This window comes from Lathyrus oleraceus, chromosome 5, assembly GCF_024323335.1.
Source record: "Lathyrus oleraceus cultivar Zhongwan6 chromosome 5, CAAS_Psat_ZW6_1.0, whole genome shotgun sequence".
In the NCBI taxonomy this organism is placed as follows: domain Eukaryota; kingdom Viridiplantae; phylum Streptophyta; class Magnoliopsida; order Fabales; family Fabaceae; genus Lathyrus; species Lathyrus oleraceus.
Window position 1 is genome coordinate 524,234,295 of NC_066583.1, and position 19,099 is coordinate 524,253,393.

The 19,099-nt window shown below is 38.0% G+C and overlaps 2 protein-coding genes across 4 annotated transcripts; one reads left to right on the top strand and one right to left on the bottom strand.

Moving 5' to 3' along the window:
• The first annotated feature begins 310 nt into the window (after positions 1-310).
• LOC127086034 (F-box protein At5g07670) lies at positions 311-2,707 on the top strand. The gene is made up of 2 exons (XM_051026718.1): positions 311-1,558; positions 2,224-2,707. Exons 1-2 carry the CDS (start codon positions 417-419, stop codon positions 2,477-2,479), a joined length of 1,398 nt encoding a protein of 465 aa, XP_050882675.1. The 5' UTR covers positions 311-416; the 3' UTR covers positions 2,480-2,707.
• Positions 2,708-3,986: 1,279 nt separating this feature from the next.
• Positions 3,987-6,798, bottom strand: LOC127086035 (pentatricopeptide repeat-containing protein At2g13420, mitochondrial). Of its 3 annotated transcripts, none has more exons than XR_007789377.1 (3): positions 5,169-6,798; positions 4,593-4,892; positions 3,987-4,478 (listed from the first exon to the last, which is right to left on the bottom strand). XR_007789377.1 is itself a non-coding variant. In XM_051026719.1 (2 exons), the coding sequence occupies exon 1, from the start codon at positions 6,717-6,719 to the stop codon at positions 5,193-5,195; it is 1,527 nt and encodes a 508-aa protein (XP_050882676.1). In that variant the 5' UTR covers positions 6,720-6,798; the 3' UTR covers positions 3,987-4,892; positions 5,169-5,192. The 3 variants fall into 3 exon arrangements, 1 of the variants encoding a protein (XP_050882676.1); XR_007789376.1 differs by having other exon boundaries at positions 3,987-4,515; XM_051026719.1 differs by having other exon boundaries at positions 3,987-4,892.
• Positions 6,799-19,099: the final 12,301 nt, after the last annotated feature.

Sequence of the window (19,099 nt, forward strand, 5' to 3'; positions counted from 1 at the left end):
CAAATTATTTTAATTTAATATTTACTAGTTATTAAAAGTAAGTTAGTAATTAAAACAGAAATAAGTTAGCTGTTTGTAACTCAATAGAATTCACAAAATAACACCATTGGAACTGATGATATTAACATTCTAACAATTGTTAACAACCAACTATAATTGTTTCAAAAAACTTAAAATTAAATTAAATAACCCATCCATTCCCAACCTACCTTTTTGTCTTTTATCAATAAAAAATAAAATAATTATCAAATAATCAAAATAAAAAATTATATATTATATTATATTATTATTATCACACGCACACATAGATACAAAATTACAAATCAATCTTCAATCCTTTGATTAAGAAATGCAAAAGATTCTTCTTCACTGAAACTTTCTTACAAATACAAAAAAACTGGTAATGCTTCAAAACGATGTCGTTTCAACCCTTTCTCAACAATAAAATCCCAAACCCTAATTTCCCTTCTCCGCCATTGAAGACCTGGCTCAACTCCAACATGGTCCTCGCCATGCAGCTTAACTCTCTCACTGACCCCAATTCCAAAACCCTAATCCCCAATTTCGACTTAACACTTCTTCTCTCCGACGAAATTCTCCTCAAAATCATCTCCAAACTTCCAAATTCACAAGCCAAATCGAACTCACTCGTTTCAAAACGGTGGTTGAATCTCCAAGGAAGGTTAATTCGTTCGTTGAAAATCTTCGATTTGAATTTCGTTTTATCTGGTAGGTTAATTCATAGATTCCCTAATCTTACTCATGTTGACTTAGTTCCTTCCACTTTTGTTGTTTATCCTCAAAAAGGTTCCGTTTTGGTGAGTCACCGTGTTGTTTCAATGCGGGTTGACACTGGGTGGTGTTTTGGGTTTACCGAGGAAAGGAAAAGTTTGTTACCGGTTGAAGCAATTGATAAGGGGCTCAAAGAGGTTGCCAAAGGGTGTCCGAATTTACGGAAGTTGGAGGTAACAGGTGGGAGTGAAGCGGGTTTGGTTACTATTGGGGAAGAGTGTGTTACATTGATGGAACTGGAGTTGCATAAATGTAATGATAATGTTTTGCGCGGGGTTGCGGCGTGTAGGAATTTACAAGTTGTGAAGTTAATTGGGAGTGTTGATGGGTTTTATGAATCGGTGGTTTCGGATATTGGGTTGACTATTTTGGCACAAGGGTGTAAGAGGTTGGTGAAATTGGAGCTTGTTGGTTGTGAAGGTAGTTTCGATGGGATTAAAGCGATTGGGTCGTGTTGTTTGATGTTGGAAGAATTGGTTTTTGTTGATCATAGGATGGACGATGGATGGTTAGCGGGTGTTTCGTTTTGTGAGAATTTGAAGACTTTGAGGTTTGTGTCATGTAAGGTGATTGATGGTAATCCGGGATTGGAGGAACATTTAGGGTTTTGTGTTGCACTTGAAAGTTTGCATTTTCAGAAATGTCAGTTGAGGAATAAGAATACAATGGGAGCTGTTTTTTCGGTTTGTAGGGCTGCTAAGGAGATTGTTCTTCAGGATTGTTGGGGATTGGAGGATGGTGTTTTCAGGTTGGCCGTTGTTTGCAGGTAAATTTGAATGTTATTTGGAGTTTTTGAATTGGTTAGTAATGTTGTTGATGTTGAGATTTATAAAATTGTTTGATAGCTTCACCAATGTTGGCAATTTAGCATGTATTTGTTTATCGTTTGACAATGAAAAAACACTTTTTTCGAGACACAATGCATTATTTTGTTCCTTTTGCTAACAACAAACACGATTTTTGACTCAGAACCGTCTTAAGTTTTTGGAGACCCTGTGTAGGTTAGTCATAGTTCAACCATGTAAAAACAATTAGACACCCTATTTAATCACGTTTTAATATTGACAAAGATTTTAGGAGACCCTATTTAGACAGGGTTTAACCGTGACAAATTTTATGCCTGTGCGATAGTCCGCCTTGCATTCCCTCAAAAACGGCCTTATCTTTAGTCATTAGATCATGATTGGACAGATTGTAATCCGAGTTTGTATTTGAAATCTGAATGGGAATATGAATTGTCTGATTTTGATCCGAAGTCAAGGTGTGCTTACTTCAGTGACTGTATTTTGACTGCAGTCAACCTAGATTCCTATGAAACTCAATCGATATTTTTGGAGAGGAACCGATAAGTAGTTTCTGCTACTAATCAGTCTATATTTACTCATGAGTTACTTAATGTTTGTTGTTGCTCGGTTTCATATTCGTTTTCAGGCGGGTAAAACTGTTTGACATAGAAGGATGTTCATTGCTTACAACCGAATGTTTAGAATCCGTCATTGAATCATGGACTGATCTCGAGTGCCTCAGAGTCGTCTCTTGTAAAAACATAAAAGACAGTGATATCTCTCCTGCACTCGCGACCTTATTTACGACTCTCAAAGAGTTGAAATGGAGGCCGGATACGAAACATCTTCTGCCATCGAAGGAGGTAAACATGGGGAAAAAAGGCGGTAAATTTTTCAAATGAACATGATTCTTGAACTAGCTATATACTGTCAGAATCTACACACAGAAACAGAAACCCAATAACACAGTGACAAACTTGTAACTTTATGTAATCATGTAGGTAGTTTATATGGTTAATTAGATACATTGACCATTGACGAAGCTTAGATTTGTTAACTGCGGTAAAAGCGGCAAAGATTATATGTTATATGCTTCATGTTGAAATTTAATCCAACATGATTAGTTGTTATATTCTTGTCTTAGAGATGTAATTATGTCTATTTAGCTTAATCCAATTCATTCCATGTTGAAAATGGGTGCTACCATTGTTTTATAACGGTATTTATTTAGAAAAAGTCAGAATAAGTAAATAATTAATATTAATATTAAAAAGTAATATTTCCTGTTCGTCTGAAAAAGATTGATAGATTTAATTTTTAATGAAATTTTAATTGTTTTTTTTTAATGATATTTTCTAATTAATGTTATATGAGTTGATTTTAAGATATTATTCTCTGTTTTTTATTTAAGATAATAGAATTACACTAATATTTTTTTATAGAAAAACTTTAATAGTTAATTTAATAATTGAAAAAACATTATTTTTTTTGTTTACTTTATTATTATTTGTTGATCGATGGTAGTAATATTTAGATGATAATTTTTGTTTATTATTATTTCTTGATTTTGTGGTGAAAAAAATTGATTTTAAATGAATTGATTTTATAAAATTGATTCTGGTTTAAAGTAAATTGAACTAAATTAATTTATATTTAAATGATTTACGTAGAAATCTTATATTTTTAAGAGTAAATGATTTTAATAACCTTCATCATGTTGCAAACACTTAATTTACTCTCTTTTTTAATAAACTTAAGTTTATTAAAACTAAACTTAATTTTTCTAAAGAAAAAAATTAAACCAGACTTGTTACTAATAACGAATATTAAACATTATTCATGACCTTCAAATTATCGTTTTTTAAATAGTAATGCTTAAAATTGGGATCATATATAATGCACGAATTTTTTACTATTACAATTATCTGCTTATAACATTATTAAGTTATATAATGCTAACCACTTAGCTTATTGACTAAGCTTATTCGTTAGTCTTCGAACCACATATGAGAAGAGATCTACTCTATACTTCAAATAATGTATTAGAATGACATTTAATTTACATTGAAATCTTGGGATGAGATTGAATCTAAATGAATTCATTAATTTGAACTACCATTTCTCTATTTATCCAAATCTTGGGTCTTACCAGAATGTTCATGTCCGAACAAATAATCACTCACAATGTTAAAACCCCAGTGATTTAACACATGACCCACCTCATATAGCATGGCCTAGTTTTTTGTTTTTTGTTTTTTTACAACCATTTGTTTATAACATTATTAAGTTATACAATTATTACATATTTGAAAAAATAATTATTATTGTTAAATTCTTCTAAAAATATATAAAATGATTTGTATAGACAATAGTCAAAATTCAATCCAAACTGAAACAAATTGGATAAAATTGGACTTAATCATAAAATCAAATTTATTAGATTATTAAATACAAAAATTGAGCGGTTTAGATTCCCCTCCAAATCGATTTAACAAAAATGAGCATATGGTCATTTGAGTAGAGTGTGTCAAAACAATAATGATATACATCATTCATAAAAACACCAAACAATCATCAATCAATCATAAAAACTAAATCCAAAGGTGTATTACATTCCTGGGTAATAAATTCAAATATTCAACATCCTTCAACTATGCTCTATGCTCTGTTGTCGTCACTTTCCAATGCAACTAGCCAGATGCTTGGATTTTCTTATCTTAGAATGCATCTTTTTCATTGGATGATTCCTCTTCTCAATCATATCCTGCTTTATGCTCACTTCAAGAGATTTCCAGTGTTCTTCCTCACTCCAAGTGACACCTCCTCTTTTCTTAAACTGTGCCCTCTCGCATTCCCTAACCTTGATCTTCTTCTTGAATTTGTCCTCAAGACATGAATATTCTACAAACACAACTTCTAAATGCTCAATTTTTTCTTCCTGCAAGCATGAAATGTTACGATCGTATCATAACACCTCGACAGAGAAGCTAGTATGTGTTTGTCTCAATGAGGAACCTGTGCATCAGAATGCCATTGGCTAATGATCCCAAACTATGGTCTTCTCTATTATAACATGAACTTTGTTGCTAATCTTTGCTTTGACACTATAAATGTTTTTAGATGACAAGTCTGAGCCTCACTTCAGAATGCAACAATTAATTATTGTAGTAAGTGAGGCTCCCGACCCGTTTGGTATCAGAACCTTCTCTACTGTACAGAAAAGAGGGGGTGCATAGGGCATTCTGTATGCAAACACCTCCGACAGAGAATCGTCTCATTATGCTTTCTGTTCTCTTTCTTCTTCTCTGATTCAACCTGGCAGTAGCATTAGGTGAAGTGTTACAAATTTTGCCAAATTGTGAAATGAGACAAAGAACCAAAGCAACTTCATTGTACTGTTGAGACAAGGGAAGGGACAGAGCAAAGCAAGAACTCACTCTCAAGTTTATGCTATATTTATTCTTTTCCAAATAACCCATTCATCAGCACCAAAGAAGTTACTAACGTCAAGTATGCAAAAAAAAAAAAAAAAACAAAGCAGGGATACAAAATTAAGTTAAGGCATAAAAAAGTCTCAAAACTCAAAAGTACCTTCTCATGTGAACCAATAGTAGCTCATCTCCTATATGGCTTCAAATGATAATTTTGAAACTCAGAACCAAATGTGATGGACTCTTGATCAAGCCTCTTCTTCAATCTCCTCCAAGTCCTCAACATATCAGACTGAATGAGACCCCTATAAAGTTTCTCGAATGTAACTTTTTGAGGAAGAAACCCCTTCTCTATCATCTCAACAAAATACTGGCAAGCCTCCCTCCACTTCTTCCTCTCACACAACCCATGTATCAAAACTGTATAAGAATCCAAATCCGGTCCAACCCCACTCTCTATCATATCATTCCACATCTCCTTAACAACTCCAATCATATCCGCCTTCAAAAACATAGCAATCAAAACACCATACGTATGTGTCGTCGGCTCGCACAATCCATCATCCTTCATCTTCCTAAAAAACTTCAAAGCCTTATCAGCATCCTTCCTCCCTCTATACTCTTTAAAAAAACAATTATACGTCGCAGCACAAGGACTCACTCCATTCCTCACCATCTCATCAATCAAATCCTCGGCTTCTTCAATCCTCCCACACGAACAAAGACACTTGATAACCGAAGTATAAGTCACCACATTCGGACAAATCCCTTTCTCCTTCATCAATCCCAATTTATCCAAAACCAACTGCGGCTTATGCGCCCTACTATAAACATGAAGAACAATAGAAAAACTCGCCACATCCGGCTCAATCCCACTCTCACGCATTTCATCAAACACCTTCTCCGCATCCCTTACCGTCCTCTCAAACCTCTCCTCCGGATGCAAACTCGCCTTCCTACAAATCCCATTCAATACAACGTTATACGTAACAACATTCGGCTCAACCCCCTTCACCTTCATCTCGTTTAAAAACGATAATGCTGTTTTAAATCTACTAATCTTACACCAACCATATATCAAAACAGTATACATTTTCACATCAGGTGCAAACCTGTTCTGATTCTTGTTAAACAAATCACAAGCAAGTTTAACATGACCATATTTACAAAGCGTGTCAAGCAAGAAAGTGAAGTGTTCGGAGGTTAATTTGGTACCGGTGAAGGGTTCGATTTCTTCGAAAGCTCGAATTGCTTGACGGGTTAGGTTAGCGGAGATGAGGCGTTTGATGAGGATGAAGAATGTGGTTGGTGATGGGGGGAGATTGTTTTGATCCATTTCGACGATGAGCTGTGAAGCGAGGTCGAATTGATGAACTTTGGAGACGATATCGATTAGGAGATTGTAGGAGGAATGTGAGAGAGGTGGATTTGGGAGAGATTTGGAGAAATTGTGGAGGGAGAGTGCGATTTTGGAGTTGTGTTTGAGGAGGGTTAGGGTTAGGGTTAAGAGAATTGGGGTTAGGGTTATGCCGTTGAGTTGGAGGGAGGATTCTGATGAGTGGAAGGGGTTGTGGTGGTTGAGGAGGATTTTGGAGATTAACTCGGCGTCGGTTTGGGTGGAGGTTGGTGGTGGGGCGGAGGAGAAGAGGCGGAAGAGGAGTGTGGGGGTGTAGTTGCGGTTGAGGGGTGTGTGTTTGAGGAGAAACGCCATGTTGTGATGTGACAAAGAGAATGAGGAAGATGAAAAAGAAATAAGATTGATGACATAGTAGTATTTTTATTTTGGTAAGGTGTGTATGATTTTTATGTGTATATTTATGAAATTTTTGTGTACCTTTCATTCGGAATAATATTATTTAGATTATTTGCGTGATAATAATGTCAAATAGAAGCCTATGCAGGGGGTAATGGGGCGGGTCGGAGACGACTTTTATCTCCTAAAGATAAATTCGAATTTCCAAATAATCCATGTTCTCCGACCCAAACTCAAACGTGGATGGAAAATTAAAATTCAAACTCGTTTCAAACGGGTTCGAGTTGGATTCGGGTATCCCCGCTTCGTCATCATCCATTAAGTAAAATCAATTTTTTTAATAGAAATATTTATTTTTTAAATTAGTCTAGTCGATTTCCATATGGTGTCAATCGATCAGAAAGAACAAAAACTTGCCCATAGTTATTCAAAGGATTTTTATTTCATTATTTAGTTGCGTATCCATTGTTTTATTATGCGTTTGATTTTGGTTCGATTGCGTTGATTGTTACTGGTTTATTTTGGATGTTGTAATATTCTAAAACGGTGTAATATTGTGAAAAAATTGTGTGTATGTTGTTGGTTGCTATTTTTGTATTGCGTGTAAATCGGTTTAGATCCGCAGGTTTGATGTGATTCATACATCGCAACTCTGTTGGATTTTTTTGCGATATACTGATGTAATTATTTTTTATTCGCACGTGTTGTTATTTGTTGATTATTGTTGCATTGAAATCAGATCCGAGAACATTGCATATATTCAGCTTAACTTGTCAACATTGCCTTACTTTGATTTTGTTTTGATTGCGATGATCGCATTTTGCGTTAGCAAGTTGCTTGCTGGTTTACTTTTGTTCATGTGCGACATTTTCAATTCGGTTGTCGTCACGCTTTGATTCAAATTCGTATGCGTTTTCGATAGTTTGGCATAGCGACAATTTGCATTTGCTTTTCACTACATTGTGTTTTCGACACGTGACTTTTTGCTTTCATGATGCTATATTTTATTGCTTTTAATTCATTTGCGATGACCGCTGTTATACGGTGAACTGACTTTTGGTGTGTTTTTGCTTTGGAAAGCAAATGTCGCGGATAGCAAGAGTCGCCACCGACTTTTCTTTTATCCAATAAGGAAAGGTGGAAAAGAACAGGAAAGACCTTAATTAGATTTTGGGTTCGGGAGGTACATTATACAAAGGGAAGGTGTTAGCATCCTTTGTATCCATGGTTATTCATGGGCTCTTAATTGCTGGATCACTTATGTTTTTTTTTGTCTGAAAAAGTGTTTGTGAACTGCTTAGAAAATATTTTGAAAAGAGAGTTTAGCTTTGTAATGATTCTTGTCCGAATGTATACAAAGTATTTATCTCACTTAATTTTGAAAGTTGTTTAGAAAAATATAACTTGGCAATGATTCTAGTATGAATGTATACCAAGTGGTGATTTTCTAGTAGATGTTTTGCAAAGTGTGATGTATGAAAAATGTTTTAGGTTGTGAGTCAGCAATTAAGAATTATACCTACCCAAGGTCTTTATGGGTATTTCCTATCCTTATGAGGGTAAAACTGTCCTTACTATTGAGAAGTAAGTAGTTTTATCCTTTGGATGTAAAAGGGACATCGTAGGGTCATCGATTGGTCATTGAAGGCAACATTTGTAAGGATACCTTAGCATTCGAAGGGGCGATCATCATTTAACCGTAGGCTACAGCGACGGGTCATCGAGGGACAAAATCATATATTCGCAGGCAACATCCGAGGGACTATGATTTATCTTATAGGGACATGATGATTTAATCGAAGGGTCTTTGCTAAGTGTATCCCCACATTCGCGGAACATGACCGTAATACCGTAAGGCAACAAAGAGAGGTCCAAGATCACATATTAAAAGGCAATATTTTATAATCAATTAGGTAATTAGGATGAATCTCCACATTAAAATTAATTAGGTAATTATGATGAATCTCCACATTAAAACTCATTAGGTAATTAGGATGAATCTCCACATTAAAATCAATTAAGTAATTAGGATGAATCTCCACAAGGGTATCCCCCAAATAAAGTGGAATACTTAGCAAGCTACCTTTTCCGGGAGTATGTGAACCCTTACAAAATTCAGCAAACAGGTCAGAATACCAAATCAGGGCGCAATCGAGAATTGCACCAAACAAAAGGAATCACAACAGTACTGATGTCAGGTAAACAATGCATGGTGATAATAAAACATGTCAGATGAGCAAAGATCAGAACAGAAAAGTCAGCGACTGTCATGTTCGCTGCTGCCTCGCCTAGCGAGGGCCTGGCGAACACTCACTACATATTCGCTTAGCGATGTGCTAGCGAACGGCTGCGGGTTTTGAATTTTAGAACAGTACGATTTCAGCAAGCTTCAAACCCTATGGCATCCATTATAGCAATTACATGGTTAAACATTCAAGATATTCAGACATACTTAAACCCACAGGCAAAACCTCAAATATATTTATGAATTCAATTATGATATCACATGTAAATTAAGAGCATAAAGCGGTAATAGTAATGCAAACCTGTTTGCAATTGAATTGCAACCTTGAATTGGCAAGTCACTTTTAGGGTTGGCGCTGGATTGAATTGGGCGGAGGTAACCTTTGTGCATATGAGTTTCCTTCAGGGCTTCCTTTAGGGTTGCTTTAGGGTTGCTCGGAATTCTCTGGGTTAGCCTCCAGGGTTTACTGTGCCTTCTTTCTATCTCTCTGTTTTTGTTCTCCTTTTTCGTCCCCCCATCTTCTGACTGAGGTCTTGGTATTTATAGTGATTTTTTGTGACCTAATGGGCTCAGAATGAAGCCCAAAAATTCTGGTATTCGCAAGCTTCGCTAGGCGAGTGATGTAGCGAAGGGTTCGCTAGGCGAAGGATTTGCTCGCCTAGCGAGCATGCCAGTTTAAGTCCTTTTTTGGATTGGGCCACCTGTGTGCTGGGCCTTTGTTCCTTTAAGATCAATGTCTTGAAAAATGTGTTGAAAGATTAACGGGCAAATTTTGGGGTATGACAGCTGCCCCTGTTCAATATTCTTAAACCGAGAGAGTTAGAATGGTATGTACGCCATTCGTGGTCTGGAGGTGGAAGATTATTGAACACTAGAATGCCCCAAAATTTTGCACTTGTTAATTAGTCTTGATGGAGATGGGCTTAACGATGCCATCCAGGAAGTTTGATGATGAGAGCTTCAGAGTGCGTCGTACATCAGACCACATTTGAAGACATGGGTGCCACACCGGGTCGCACGCTAGACCGTATAGTGAGCCATCCATTGGGTGATATTAGGGTAAGCTGAACCTGATGAGATAAGGATCCGAATGCATCATACCCTGCTGGGGATAAAGGATCAGAATGGACCATTCGCTAGCTCGTATCTGAATAGCAGAATGAGTTGTCCATTAGGCGGGTGACTTCACTGGGGATGAAAGATCAGAATGGATCGTACGCTAGATCGTATCTGAGTTGCAGAATGAGCCGTCCATTGGGTTGTATCTGAGGATGAAAAGGTAGTCGTACGTTAGACCACGTTTCAGAATGTACCGTACGCTAGGTAGTATCTGAGGAATCAAGATCAGAATGGATCGTACGCTAGATCGTATCTGAGTGGCAGAATGAGCCGTCCATTAGGCTGTATATGAGGATGAAAGGGTAGTCGTACGCTAGACTACATTTCAGAATGTATCGTACGCTAGGTAGTATCTGAGGAATAAAGACCAGAATGGATCGTACGCTAGATTGTGTCTGAGGGGATGAACATCCAAATGGGTCGTACGCTAGACCGTATTGGAACAGTTGGAGGAACCATACGTTAGGCTGAATCAGAATGAACCGTACGTTAGGTTATATCTGACAACATTTGTATATGTTGTATTTGCAATAAATGTCTGGGATGGGCTTAAAGATGCCACCATTAGGAGGATGTCAGAATGGTTATTAGAATGAACACTCATATGGATTATATCTGAAAGATGCATCTGAATCTCGAATGTAACCGATGAGGGTGTCCGTCTGAATGAACCTTTATTTTGACTGTATCGGGAGGATAATTAACCTGAAAAGTAAAGTTAGCTTCATGCCATGTCATGATGCATGAGATGTGTTATGCTTTCGAAAATAAATGCGAACATTATATGCCTGCATATGCTGTGAAATGATGTAATGAATGAATTATGCGTCTGGGAAGTTCCGCCAGGGGAAAATAAATCCCGAGATTCCGGTTGGAGACATTTGTGTTGATGACCCTTTCTCGACTGGGGGTATCTGATTTCTGTCTGATGGTAAAACATTCAACCGGACCTGGCTGGGGATAAACAGATGACCAGTTGTCTAGTAATGCCAATTTCTTCTGGAGAATAACTGGTTTTGCTGGGGGGTAGAATTAGCAACGGATTCATTGGAAAGCATGGTTAGACCTTATCCTCGATCCCGAAGTCTTTTAGTAATTGTGATCTCTATTTTATGTGTGTATTTTTGGTAAACATCTATCATATTCAAATGCATATATTAATTCAAATTAAATCAATGGACATTTACGCAAACAAAACAGAGAAAGTAAAACAAAAGCATCTTTTTGGAAATAAAATTGTATTGATTTCGAAAGAGGGCCTATAAACAGGCAATTTGAATACAAGGAGACAGAAATCCTAGTAAGAGGAAATTGTCAAGAAAATAAAGAGAAAGCTATGCAGAAAAAGTCCTATTGATTTTAATTCCACTACTGTCATTATGTCTTCAAGCCTCTCATCTCCTGCTGTCGGATAGAAGTGATTAGCTTGTTCAGTCCTTTGAACTTGGGTGAAGCTGACTGAGAACGGGACATAGTCATACGCTTTAATCCCTAATTTTTGCCTGGACCGCCTTTTCAGGTTTTCAGTCCACCAGGATACCCTTTTTTTTGCCCAAGCCGCCTTTTCAGGTTTTCGACTTGCCGGGTGTACATTTTTATATGTTTATCCCTAATTTTTGCCCGAACCCTTTTGGTTCGCCGGGATGCCCTTACTTTTGCCTAGATACGTCGACCTAGCGGGTCTCTTTTATGCGTAGTATTTTTTAACTATGTCCGCGTTCACAGGATGCAGGAAGTCTTCGTCGTCCATTGTAGCAAGTATCATGGCTCCACTAGAGAATACCTTCTTAACCACAAATGACCCTTCGTATGTGGGAGTCCATTTGCCTCTGGGATCACCTTGCGGTAGAATGATACGTTTGATCACCAAGTCGCCAATTTGATACACCTGTCTCTTGACCTTTTTGTTAAATGCCTGGGTCATGCGCTTCTGATATATCTGCCCATGACAAACAGCCGCAAGTCTCTTTTCATCAATCAAATTTATCTGATCGAGTCGAGTCTGCATCCATTCATCTTCATCTAAGCTTGCATCTTTCATAATTCTTAGAGAGGGAATATGAGCTTCCACTGGTAAAATAGCTTCCATTCCGTAGACCAAAGAGAAAGGGGTTGCCCCCTGTCGAAGTGCGCACTGAAGTGCGATAACCATGAAGAGCAAAGGGTAACATCTCATGCCAGTCTTTGTATGTTACTGTCATCTTTTGTATGATCTTCTTAATATTCTTATTAGCAGCCTCCACGACGCCATTCATCTTTGGCCGGTACGGAGAAGAGTTATGGTGTTTTATTTTGAACTGCGTGTAGAGTTCAGCAATCATCTTGTTGTTCTTCCGGAGAGAGCAGGTTTCTCAGATGTATATTTGATAAGATCCATCTTAGAAATCAATAAAGTGGTATGATTCAACATATACTGTCTTAGTCGGCGAGCAGCCTAAGCCAAAGCATAGCAAGCTTTCTCGAGCTGTGAGTATCTTGTTTCACAGTCGGTACCTTTTGCTAAGGTAGTATATTGCATGCTCTTTTCGACCAGACTCGTCATGTTGCCCCAACACACACCCTATTGAATTTTCTAACACGGTCAAATACATGATTAGAGGTCTTCCTTCAACTGGTGGCATCAGATTTATAGGTTCTTGGAGATACTTCTTGATTTTGTCAAAAGCTTCTTGACATTCATCATTCCATATCATCTCTTGATTTTTCCAGCGAAAACCTCTACATAGTCACGTAACATCCGACTCAATCTTTCTTTGACACTGTTTTCCAAGCCTGCTCCTATTTTGACTTCTTTCTTGTCTACTTCAGTACCCAGATTTATAACCTCAATTGATTCCTCATGCGGCTGTATAGTCTTTTCTTCTTGTAGTAACAGTCTGGCAAGTTCTCCAGGGACTTCACAATCTTCCTCACCTCCATCCTCGGCTTGGTAGATCGGATTTTCAAAGTCATAATGAACAGTAGCAGAATTATTATCCACAGGATCCAGAGTGGATATGGATCGGCAAATTGTTACGTGAGTGTGTGCAAGAAAACATAGCTTATTTGAAAGATGACAGGAAAGATAAAGAGCGCAATATTTGAATGCAAAAAGGTCCATTGATTTATTGAATGTGAATATGCTTATGAAAATGACAAAGCCTTTAACAAAATTTAATACATTAAAATAAGCAATAACAATTACTCCTGACTAAAGGAAATCAGGATAGTGTCTTCAGCCTTCCAATTATCGAGTCCGTCACCAATTGTTGGGAAAATCCAGCTATCCAAGTCACAATCGTTATCAGCATCTTCTACAACATTGACAGTCTTGTCATGATTAGGCAGAGGAGCAGTGATGACCTTAGGAGTCTCCGGAGGATCAGAGGTAGCCGCCTGTATCTTTCCACTTCGAATGTCGCTTTCAACATGTTCACCTGTCAATATAAGTTCAGTGAAACCCGATGAGGAACTTCTCAATAGATGGCTATAGAATGGGCCAGTAAGTGTGCTCATGAACATGTCCACTAATTCTCGATTAGTCATAGGGGGTTTGACTCTTCCAGCCAAGTCTCTCCATTTTTGAGCATATTCTTTGAAGCCTTCTTTAGATCCCATAGTCATATTCTGCAACTGTAGCCGAGTAGGCGCTAGTTCAGAATTATACTGGTAGTGCTTGTAGAAAGCTGTCGCTAAATCAATCCAGGTGCCGATGTCAGAGCTCTCGAGCTGATAGTACCATTCTAACTGTGTGACAGACAGACTCTCTTGGAAGAAATGGATCCATAGTTTCCTATCAGTGGTATACGGCTGAATCTTTCTCACGTAAGCTCTCAGATGCATCTGAGGACAAGATGCCCCATCATACTTAGTGAAAGCGGGGACCTTGAATTTGCGGGGAATGACCACATCAGAGACTAGACCCAAGCTTTCGAAGTCCAGACCGGGCGCCTTCTGACCTTCCATAGCTAGCATACGTTCTTCCAGCAACTTGTACTTATCATCTCTTGGAGAGTACTGTTCATTCTCATAATCTTCATCTTCATCCTCCTGGCTGAAAGGATCAGCATTCTCATCTTCTGAATCTGTCCCCTCTTCTTGATCCTTCGGAATTCTAATCTTGACTCCTGCAGTCTGTCCTTTAAGCCTTCTTCCCGGGTTAATGTAACTCACAGGTTTCTTGTCTTTTTTCTTCTCGAGCAAGAGAGCCTTCGGCTCCTCCTGCCCCTTGGATAAGTTCAAGATCATCTCCTGGAATTGAGCATTTTGAGCCTGGAGATCTTTGACAGTTTGTTCGAGGGCCATTTTTCTGTTTGCAATAGGAAGACCGTGAGAACATTGATCCTTTAGAATACCTGTTATGCAATGTTATGTTATGCTATGCAATGTATGAAATGTTTTCAATGTTTAAAGCCCTTGAAATGGTTAGTACAATGCCACGATGTCATGATGTTATGATGTTATGATGTTATGATGTTATGATGTTATGATGTTAAGATGTTATGATGTTATGATGTTATGATGTTATGTAAATAACAAGCACAAGCAAGTCACACAACCATCATTCCTAAGTTTTTAAGGTTTGCATGAGTTCCATAGGTAAGTACCCTCCCCACTGAAGTTTGGTTGGTTCAACCTGTCCTAGAATAGTAACCGGGTTCTAAAAGGATCTCCAATCATTGACCTTCCTTTAAGTCCACTTCAGTGCAACACCAAGTGGTTGACCAAAGCTTCCCTAAAGTCCAATCTCAAAGAGTGTAGTATCGAGTCTCAACCAACCCCGGTCGGAACCGAAGTCAGTTATCTCACTACTTTCTAATGGCCAGGATGAGTCAATTAGGGTTCTAAAGGTCTGGTTAATGCTTTGATGACACCACGCAGACGCCAAATTTCTCCTCAAGTAAACATGAGGAACATCAGGACATCCAAAGTGTCACATTAACCGTAGCCATCATTTTAACCATTCCAGTATACGCCGGATAGTCGCGATGATCTATTGCTACTTACCTAAGGTACACTAGATCCGGGTGTAGGATCTTTCACTCAAGCATAGAATACCCAAGCAATCCCTTAAAAGTAAATCAGACAATTTAAATAAGTGATCTTGTTTTTTTAAGGCAACCTCTCTTTTTAAGTTATCCCCAGCAGAGTCGCCAGTTCTGTTATACGGTGAACTGACTTTTGGTGGGTTTTTGCTTTGGAAAGCAAATGTCGCGGATAGCAAGAGTCGCCACCGACTTTTCTTTTATCCAATAAGGAAAGGTGGAAAAGAACAGGAAAGACCTTAATTAGATTTTGGGTTCGGGAGGTACATTATACAAAGGGAAGGTGTTAGCATCATTTGTATCCATGGTTATCCATGGGCTCTTAATTGCTGGATCACTTATGTTTTTTTTTGTCTGAAAAAGTGTTTGTGAACTGCTTAGAAAATGTTTTGAAAAGAGAGTTTAGCTTTGTAATGATTCTTGTCCGAATGTATACAAAGTATTTATCTCACTTAATTTTGAAAGTTGTTTAGAAAAATATAACTTGGCAATGATTCTAGTATGAATGTATACCAAGTGGTGATTTTCTAGTAGATGTTTTGCAAAGTGTGATGTATGAAAAATGTTTTAGGTTGTGAGTCAGCAATTAAGAATTATACCTACCCAAGGTCTTTATGGGTATTTCCTATCCTTATGAGGGTAAAACTGTCCTTACTATTGAGAAGTAAGTAGTTTTATCCTTTGGATGTAAAAGGGACATCGTAGGGTCATCGATTGGTCATTGAAGGCAACATTTGTAAGGATACCTTAGCATTCGAAGGGGCGATCATCATTTAACCGTAGGCTACAGCGACGGGTCATCGAGGGACAAAATCATATATTCGCAGGCAACATCCGAGGGACTATGATTTATCTTATAGGAACATGATGATTTAATCGAAGGGTCTTTGCTAAGTGTATCCCCACATTCGCGGAACATGACCGTAATACCGTAATACCGTAAGGCAACAAAGAGAGGTCCAAGATCACATATTAAAAGGCAATATTTTATAATCAATTAGGTAATTAGGATGAATCTCCACATTAAAATTAATTAGGTAATTAGGATGAATCTCCACATTAAAACTCATTAGGTAATTAGGATGAATCTCCACATTAAAATCAATTAAGTAATTAGGATGAATCTCCACAAGGGTATCCCCTAAATAAAGTGGAATACTTAGCAAGCTACCTTTTCCGGGAGTATGTGAACCCTTACAAAATTCAGCAAACAGGTCAGAATACCAAATCAGGGCGCAATCGAGAATTGCACCAAACAAAAGGAATCACAACAGTACTGATGTCAGGTAAACAATGCATGGTGATAATAAAACATGTCAGATGAGCAAAGATCAGAACAGAAAAGTCAGCGACTGTCATGTTCGCCGCTGCCTCGCCTAGCGAGGGCCTGGCGAACACTCACTACATATTCGCTTAGCGATGTGCTAGCGAACGGCTGCGGGTTTTGAATTTTAGAACAGTACGATTTCAGCAAGCTTCAAACCCTATGGCATCCATTATAGCAATTACATGGTTAAACATTCAAGATATTCAGACATACTTAAACCCACAGGCAAAACCTCAAATATATTTATGAATTCAATTATGATATCACATGTAAATTAAGAGCATAAAGCGGTAATAGTAATGCAAACCTGTTTGCAATTGAATTGCAACCTTGAATTGGCAAGTCACTTTTAGGGTTGGCGCTGGATTGAATTGGGCGGAGGTAACCTTTGTGCATATGAGTTTCCTTCAGGGCTTCCTTTAGGGTTGCTTTAGGGTTGCTCGGAATTCTCTGGGTTAGCCTCCAGGGTTTACTGTGCCTTCTTTCTATCTCTCTGTTTTTGTTCTCCTTTTTCGTCCCCCCATCTTCTGACTGAGGTCTTGGTATTTATAGTGATTTTTTGTGACCTAATGGGCTCAGAATGAAGCCCAAAAATTCTGGTATTCGCAAGCTTCGCTAGGCGAGTGATGTAGCGAAGGGTTCGCTAGGCGAAGGATTTGCTCGCCTAGCGAGCATGCCAGTTTAAGTCCTTTTCTGGATTGGGCCACCTGTGTGCTGGGCCTTTGTTCCTTTAAGATCAATGTCTTGAAAAATGTGTTGAAAGATTAACGGGCAAATTTTGGGGTATGACAACCGCACTTCGCGTTAGCAACTTGTAATTCAGTTTGTGTTGACATACAACGATTCAATTTTCGTTACATTTAAATCGAATTTATATTCCGCGCTAGTAGTTTTTTATCGCACGTCTTCGCGTTACGTGACTTCAATTCGCGTCCTCGCGTTATGATAACTTGATATGTGCACGCTTTATGTTTTTTTTACTTTTCGGTTCGATTATGATGAATGTGTACTTGTTGTGATTCTATTGTATGCACATCGTTTATCTTATCATATTGCAATTTGATTTATTTGTGGCGTGCGTTATGCCATCGCGTTAGAGTTTGTGTCATCACATTGGAATTTGCGCCCTCACATTACAGTTCACGCTCTCGCGCTAGAACTTGCGACCTTGCGTTAACTTAACTCGCGTCATTCACTTATTTGGCAACCACTTCAAACCATTTTCAAAACCAAGTCACACCTTTTTCACAAATCATTTTTCAACTAACGTGAATAAACCCTCGAGTAAGATTCCCCACCTTACAAGCGGAGTGCTACCTCATCTTTCATTGAATCTACATGCAATCATTACTAAAATAAATACACCACGAGTAAGAAAATCGAAGGCGAAGGAGCCAGAAGCTTTCGAGACTTACCAAAAATAATCTTCCTTTCTCTTATGGTCCGAGCATCCGTCAACAAGCGAGTATCGATGAGGCATTTCAAGCATTTCTGGTAGGCCTCATCCTAAGAATTAACGCCCTTGAGATAACCTACATCTTTGATAAAACTCGTCAGTCGTTTCTTCTAAAATAACTTTTTTTGAGAGAGGTCTTCCTTTTTTGTAAAAGTACAACCCATTTCCCCCTTAGGAAATGACTCTCATTCCACTACTTAGGGTACAACTCAACACATTTACCCTTCACTCCATCTCCAACAACGTGATTCTTGCATGAGCCTCTAAGTGAATATGGGTAGCTAGAAAGAATCAATCTTCAAAATACTGCAAGCTCTCAATAAAAGCATGAATGGTCAACACCAGAGAAACTAAGCCTCTACCCCCGCATACGGGTCACAGGGTCACAATAAACTTTGAACAAATGAAAGAATTTTTTTAAAGAAGGTTTCCCATTCAAGTATTTGCACAAATGCTGAAAGACTTTCACATATGCCCAACTCGCATGATGAAGCTGCGACAAAGCCACTATCAGATGATTAAGAACCTCCATCTCAAAAGCATTGAAAGGCAGCCGAAGACACATGATCGAGAAGAGGCATTCATAAAAAGGAATGACACATTCACCATATTCGTTACATATTCTATCATTTTCACCAGGGGTCAATACAACTCAATCTAAAGATGAACCAACATCAAGAAAGACTCCATCAAGATTACCTTCTCAGGAAAAAACAGAGACAATCGAAGAATAAGCGAAGTCCACCCATGAAGATCGAGTATTCTTCGATGATTTTTGACTCATGATGTATATTATTTTTGTGATTCTTGTCGAGGCTAATATGACAAACTCTTGCCTTGCTACACATAAACAAGGGTTTGGGGGTTAATTGTTCCGAACCGACCATATTAAATTCCGACCGACCATCCAAAATAAGCATCGATCCTTCTAGAACCTTTTCAACACACTAGCTATCTTTAGGGTAAGTACAATAGATCCTAACTCCAAATATATCCATCAACTCTCCGCAATTCATATCTAACAAATAATTTGTTGTTATTTCCTCTCCATTATATATAAAAAACGCATCAATTCAAATATGAAATCTTCAATTTCAATTCACTATTCTCCTCTAAAGCTCAAATCAACCTTAATAACCATCGTATCATATCTTTGGTTTCAAGTAA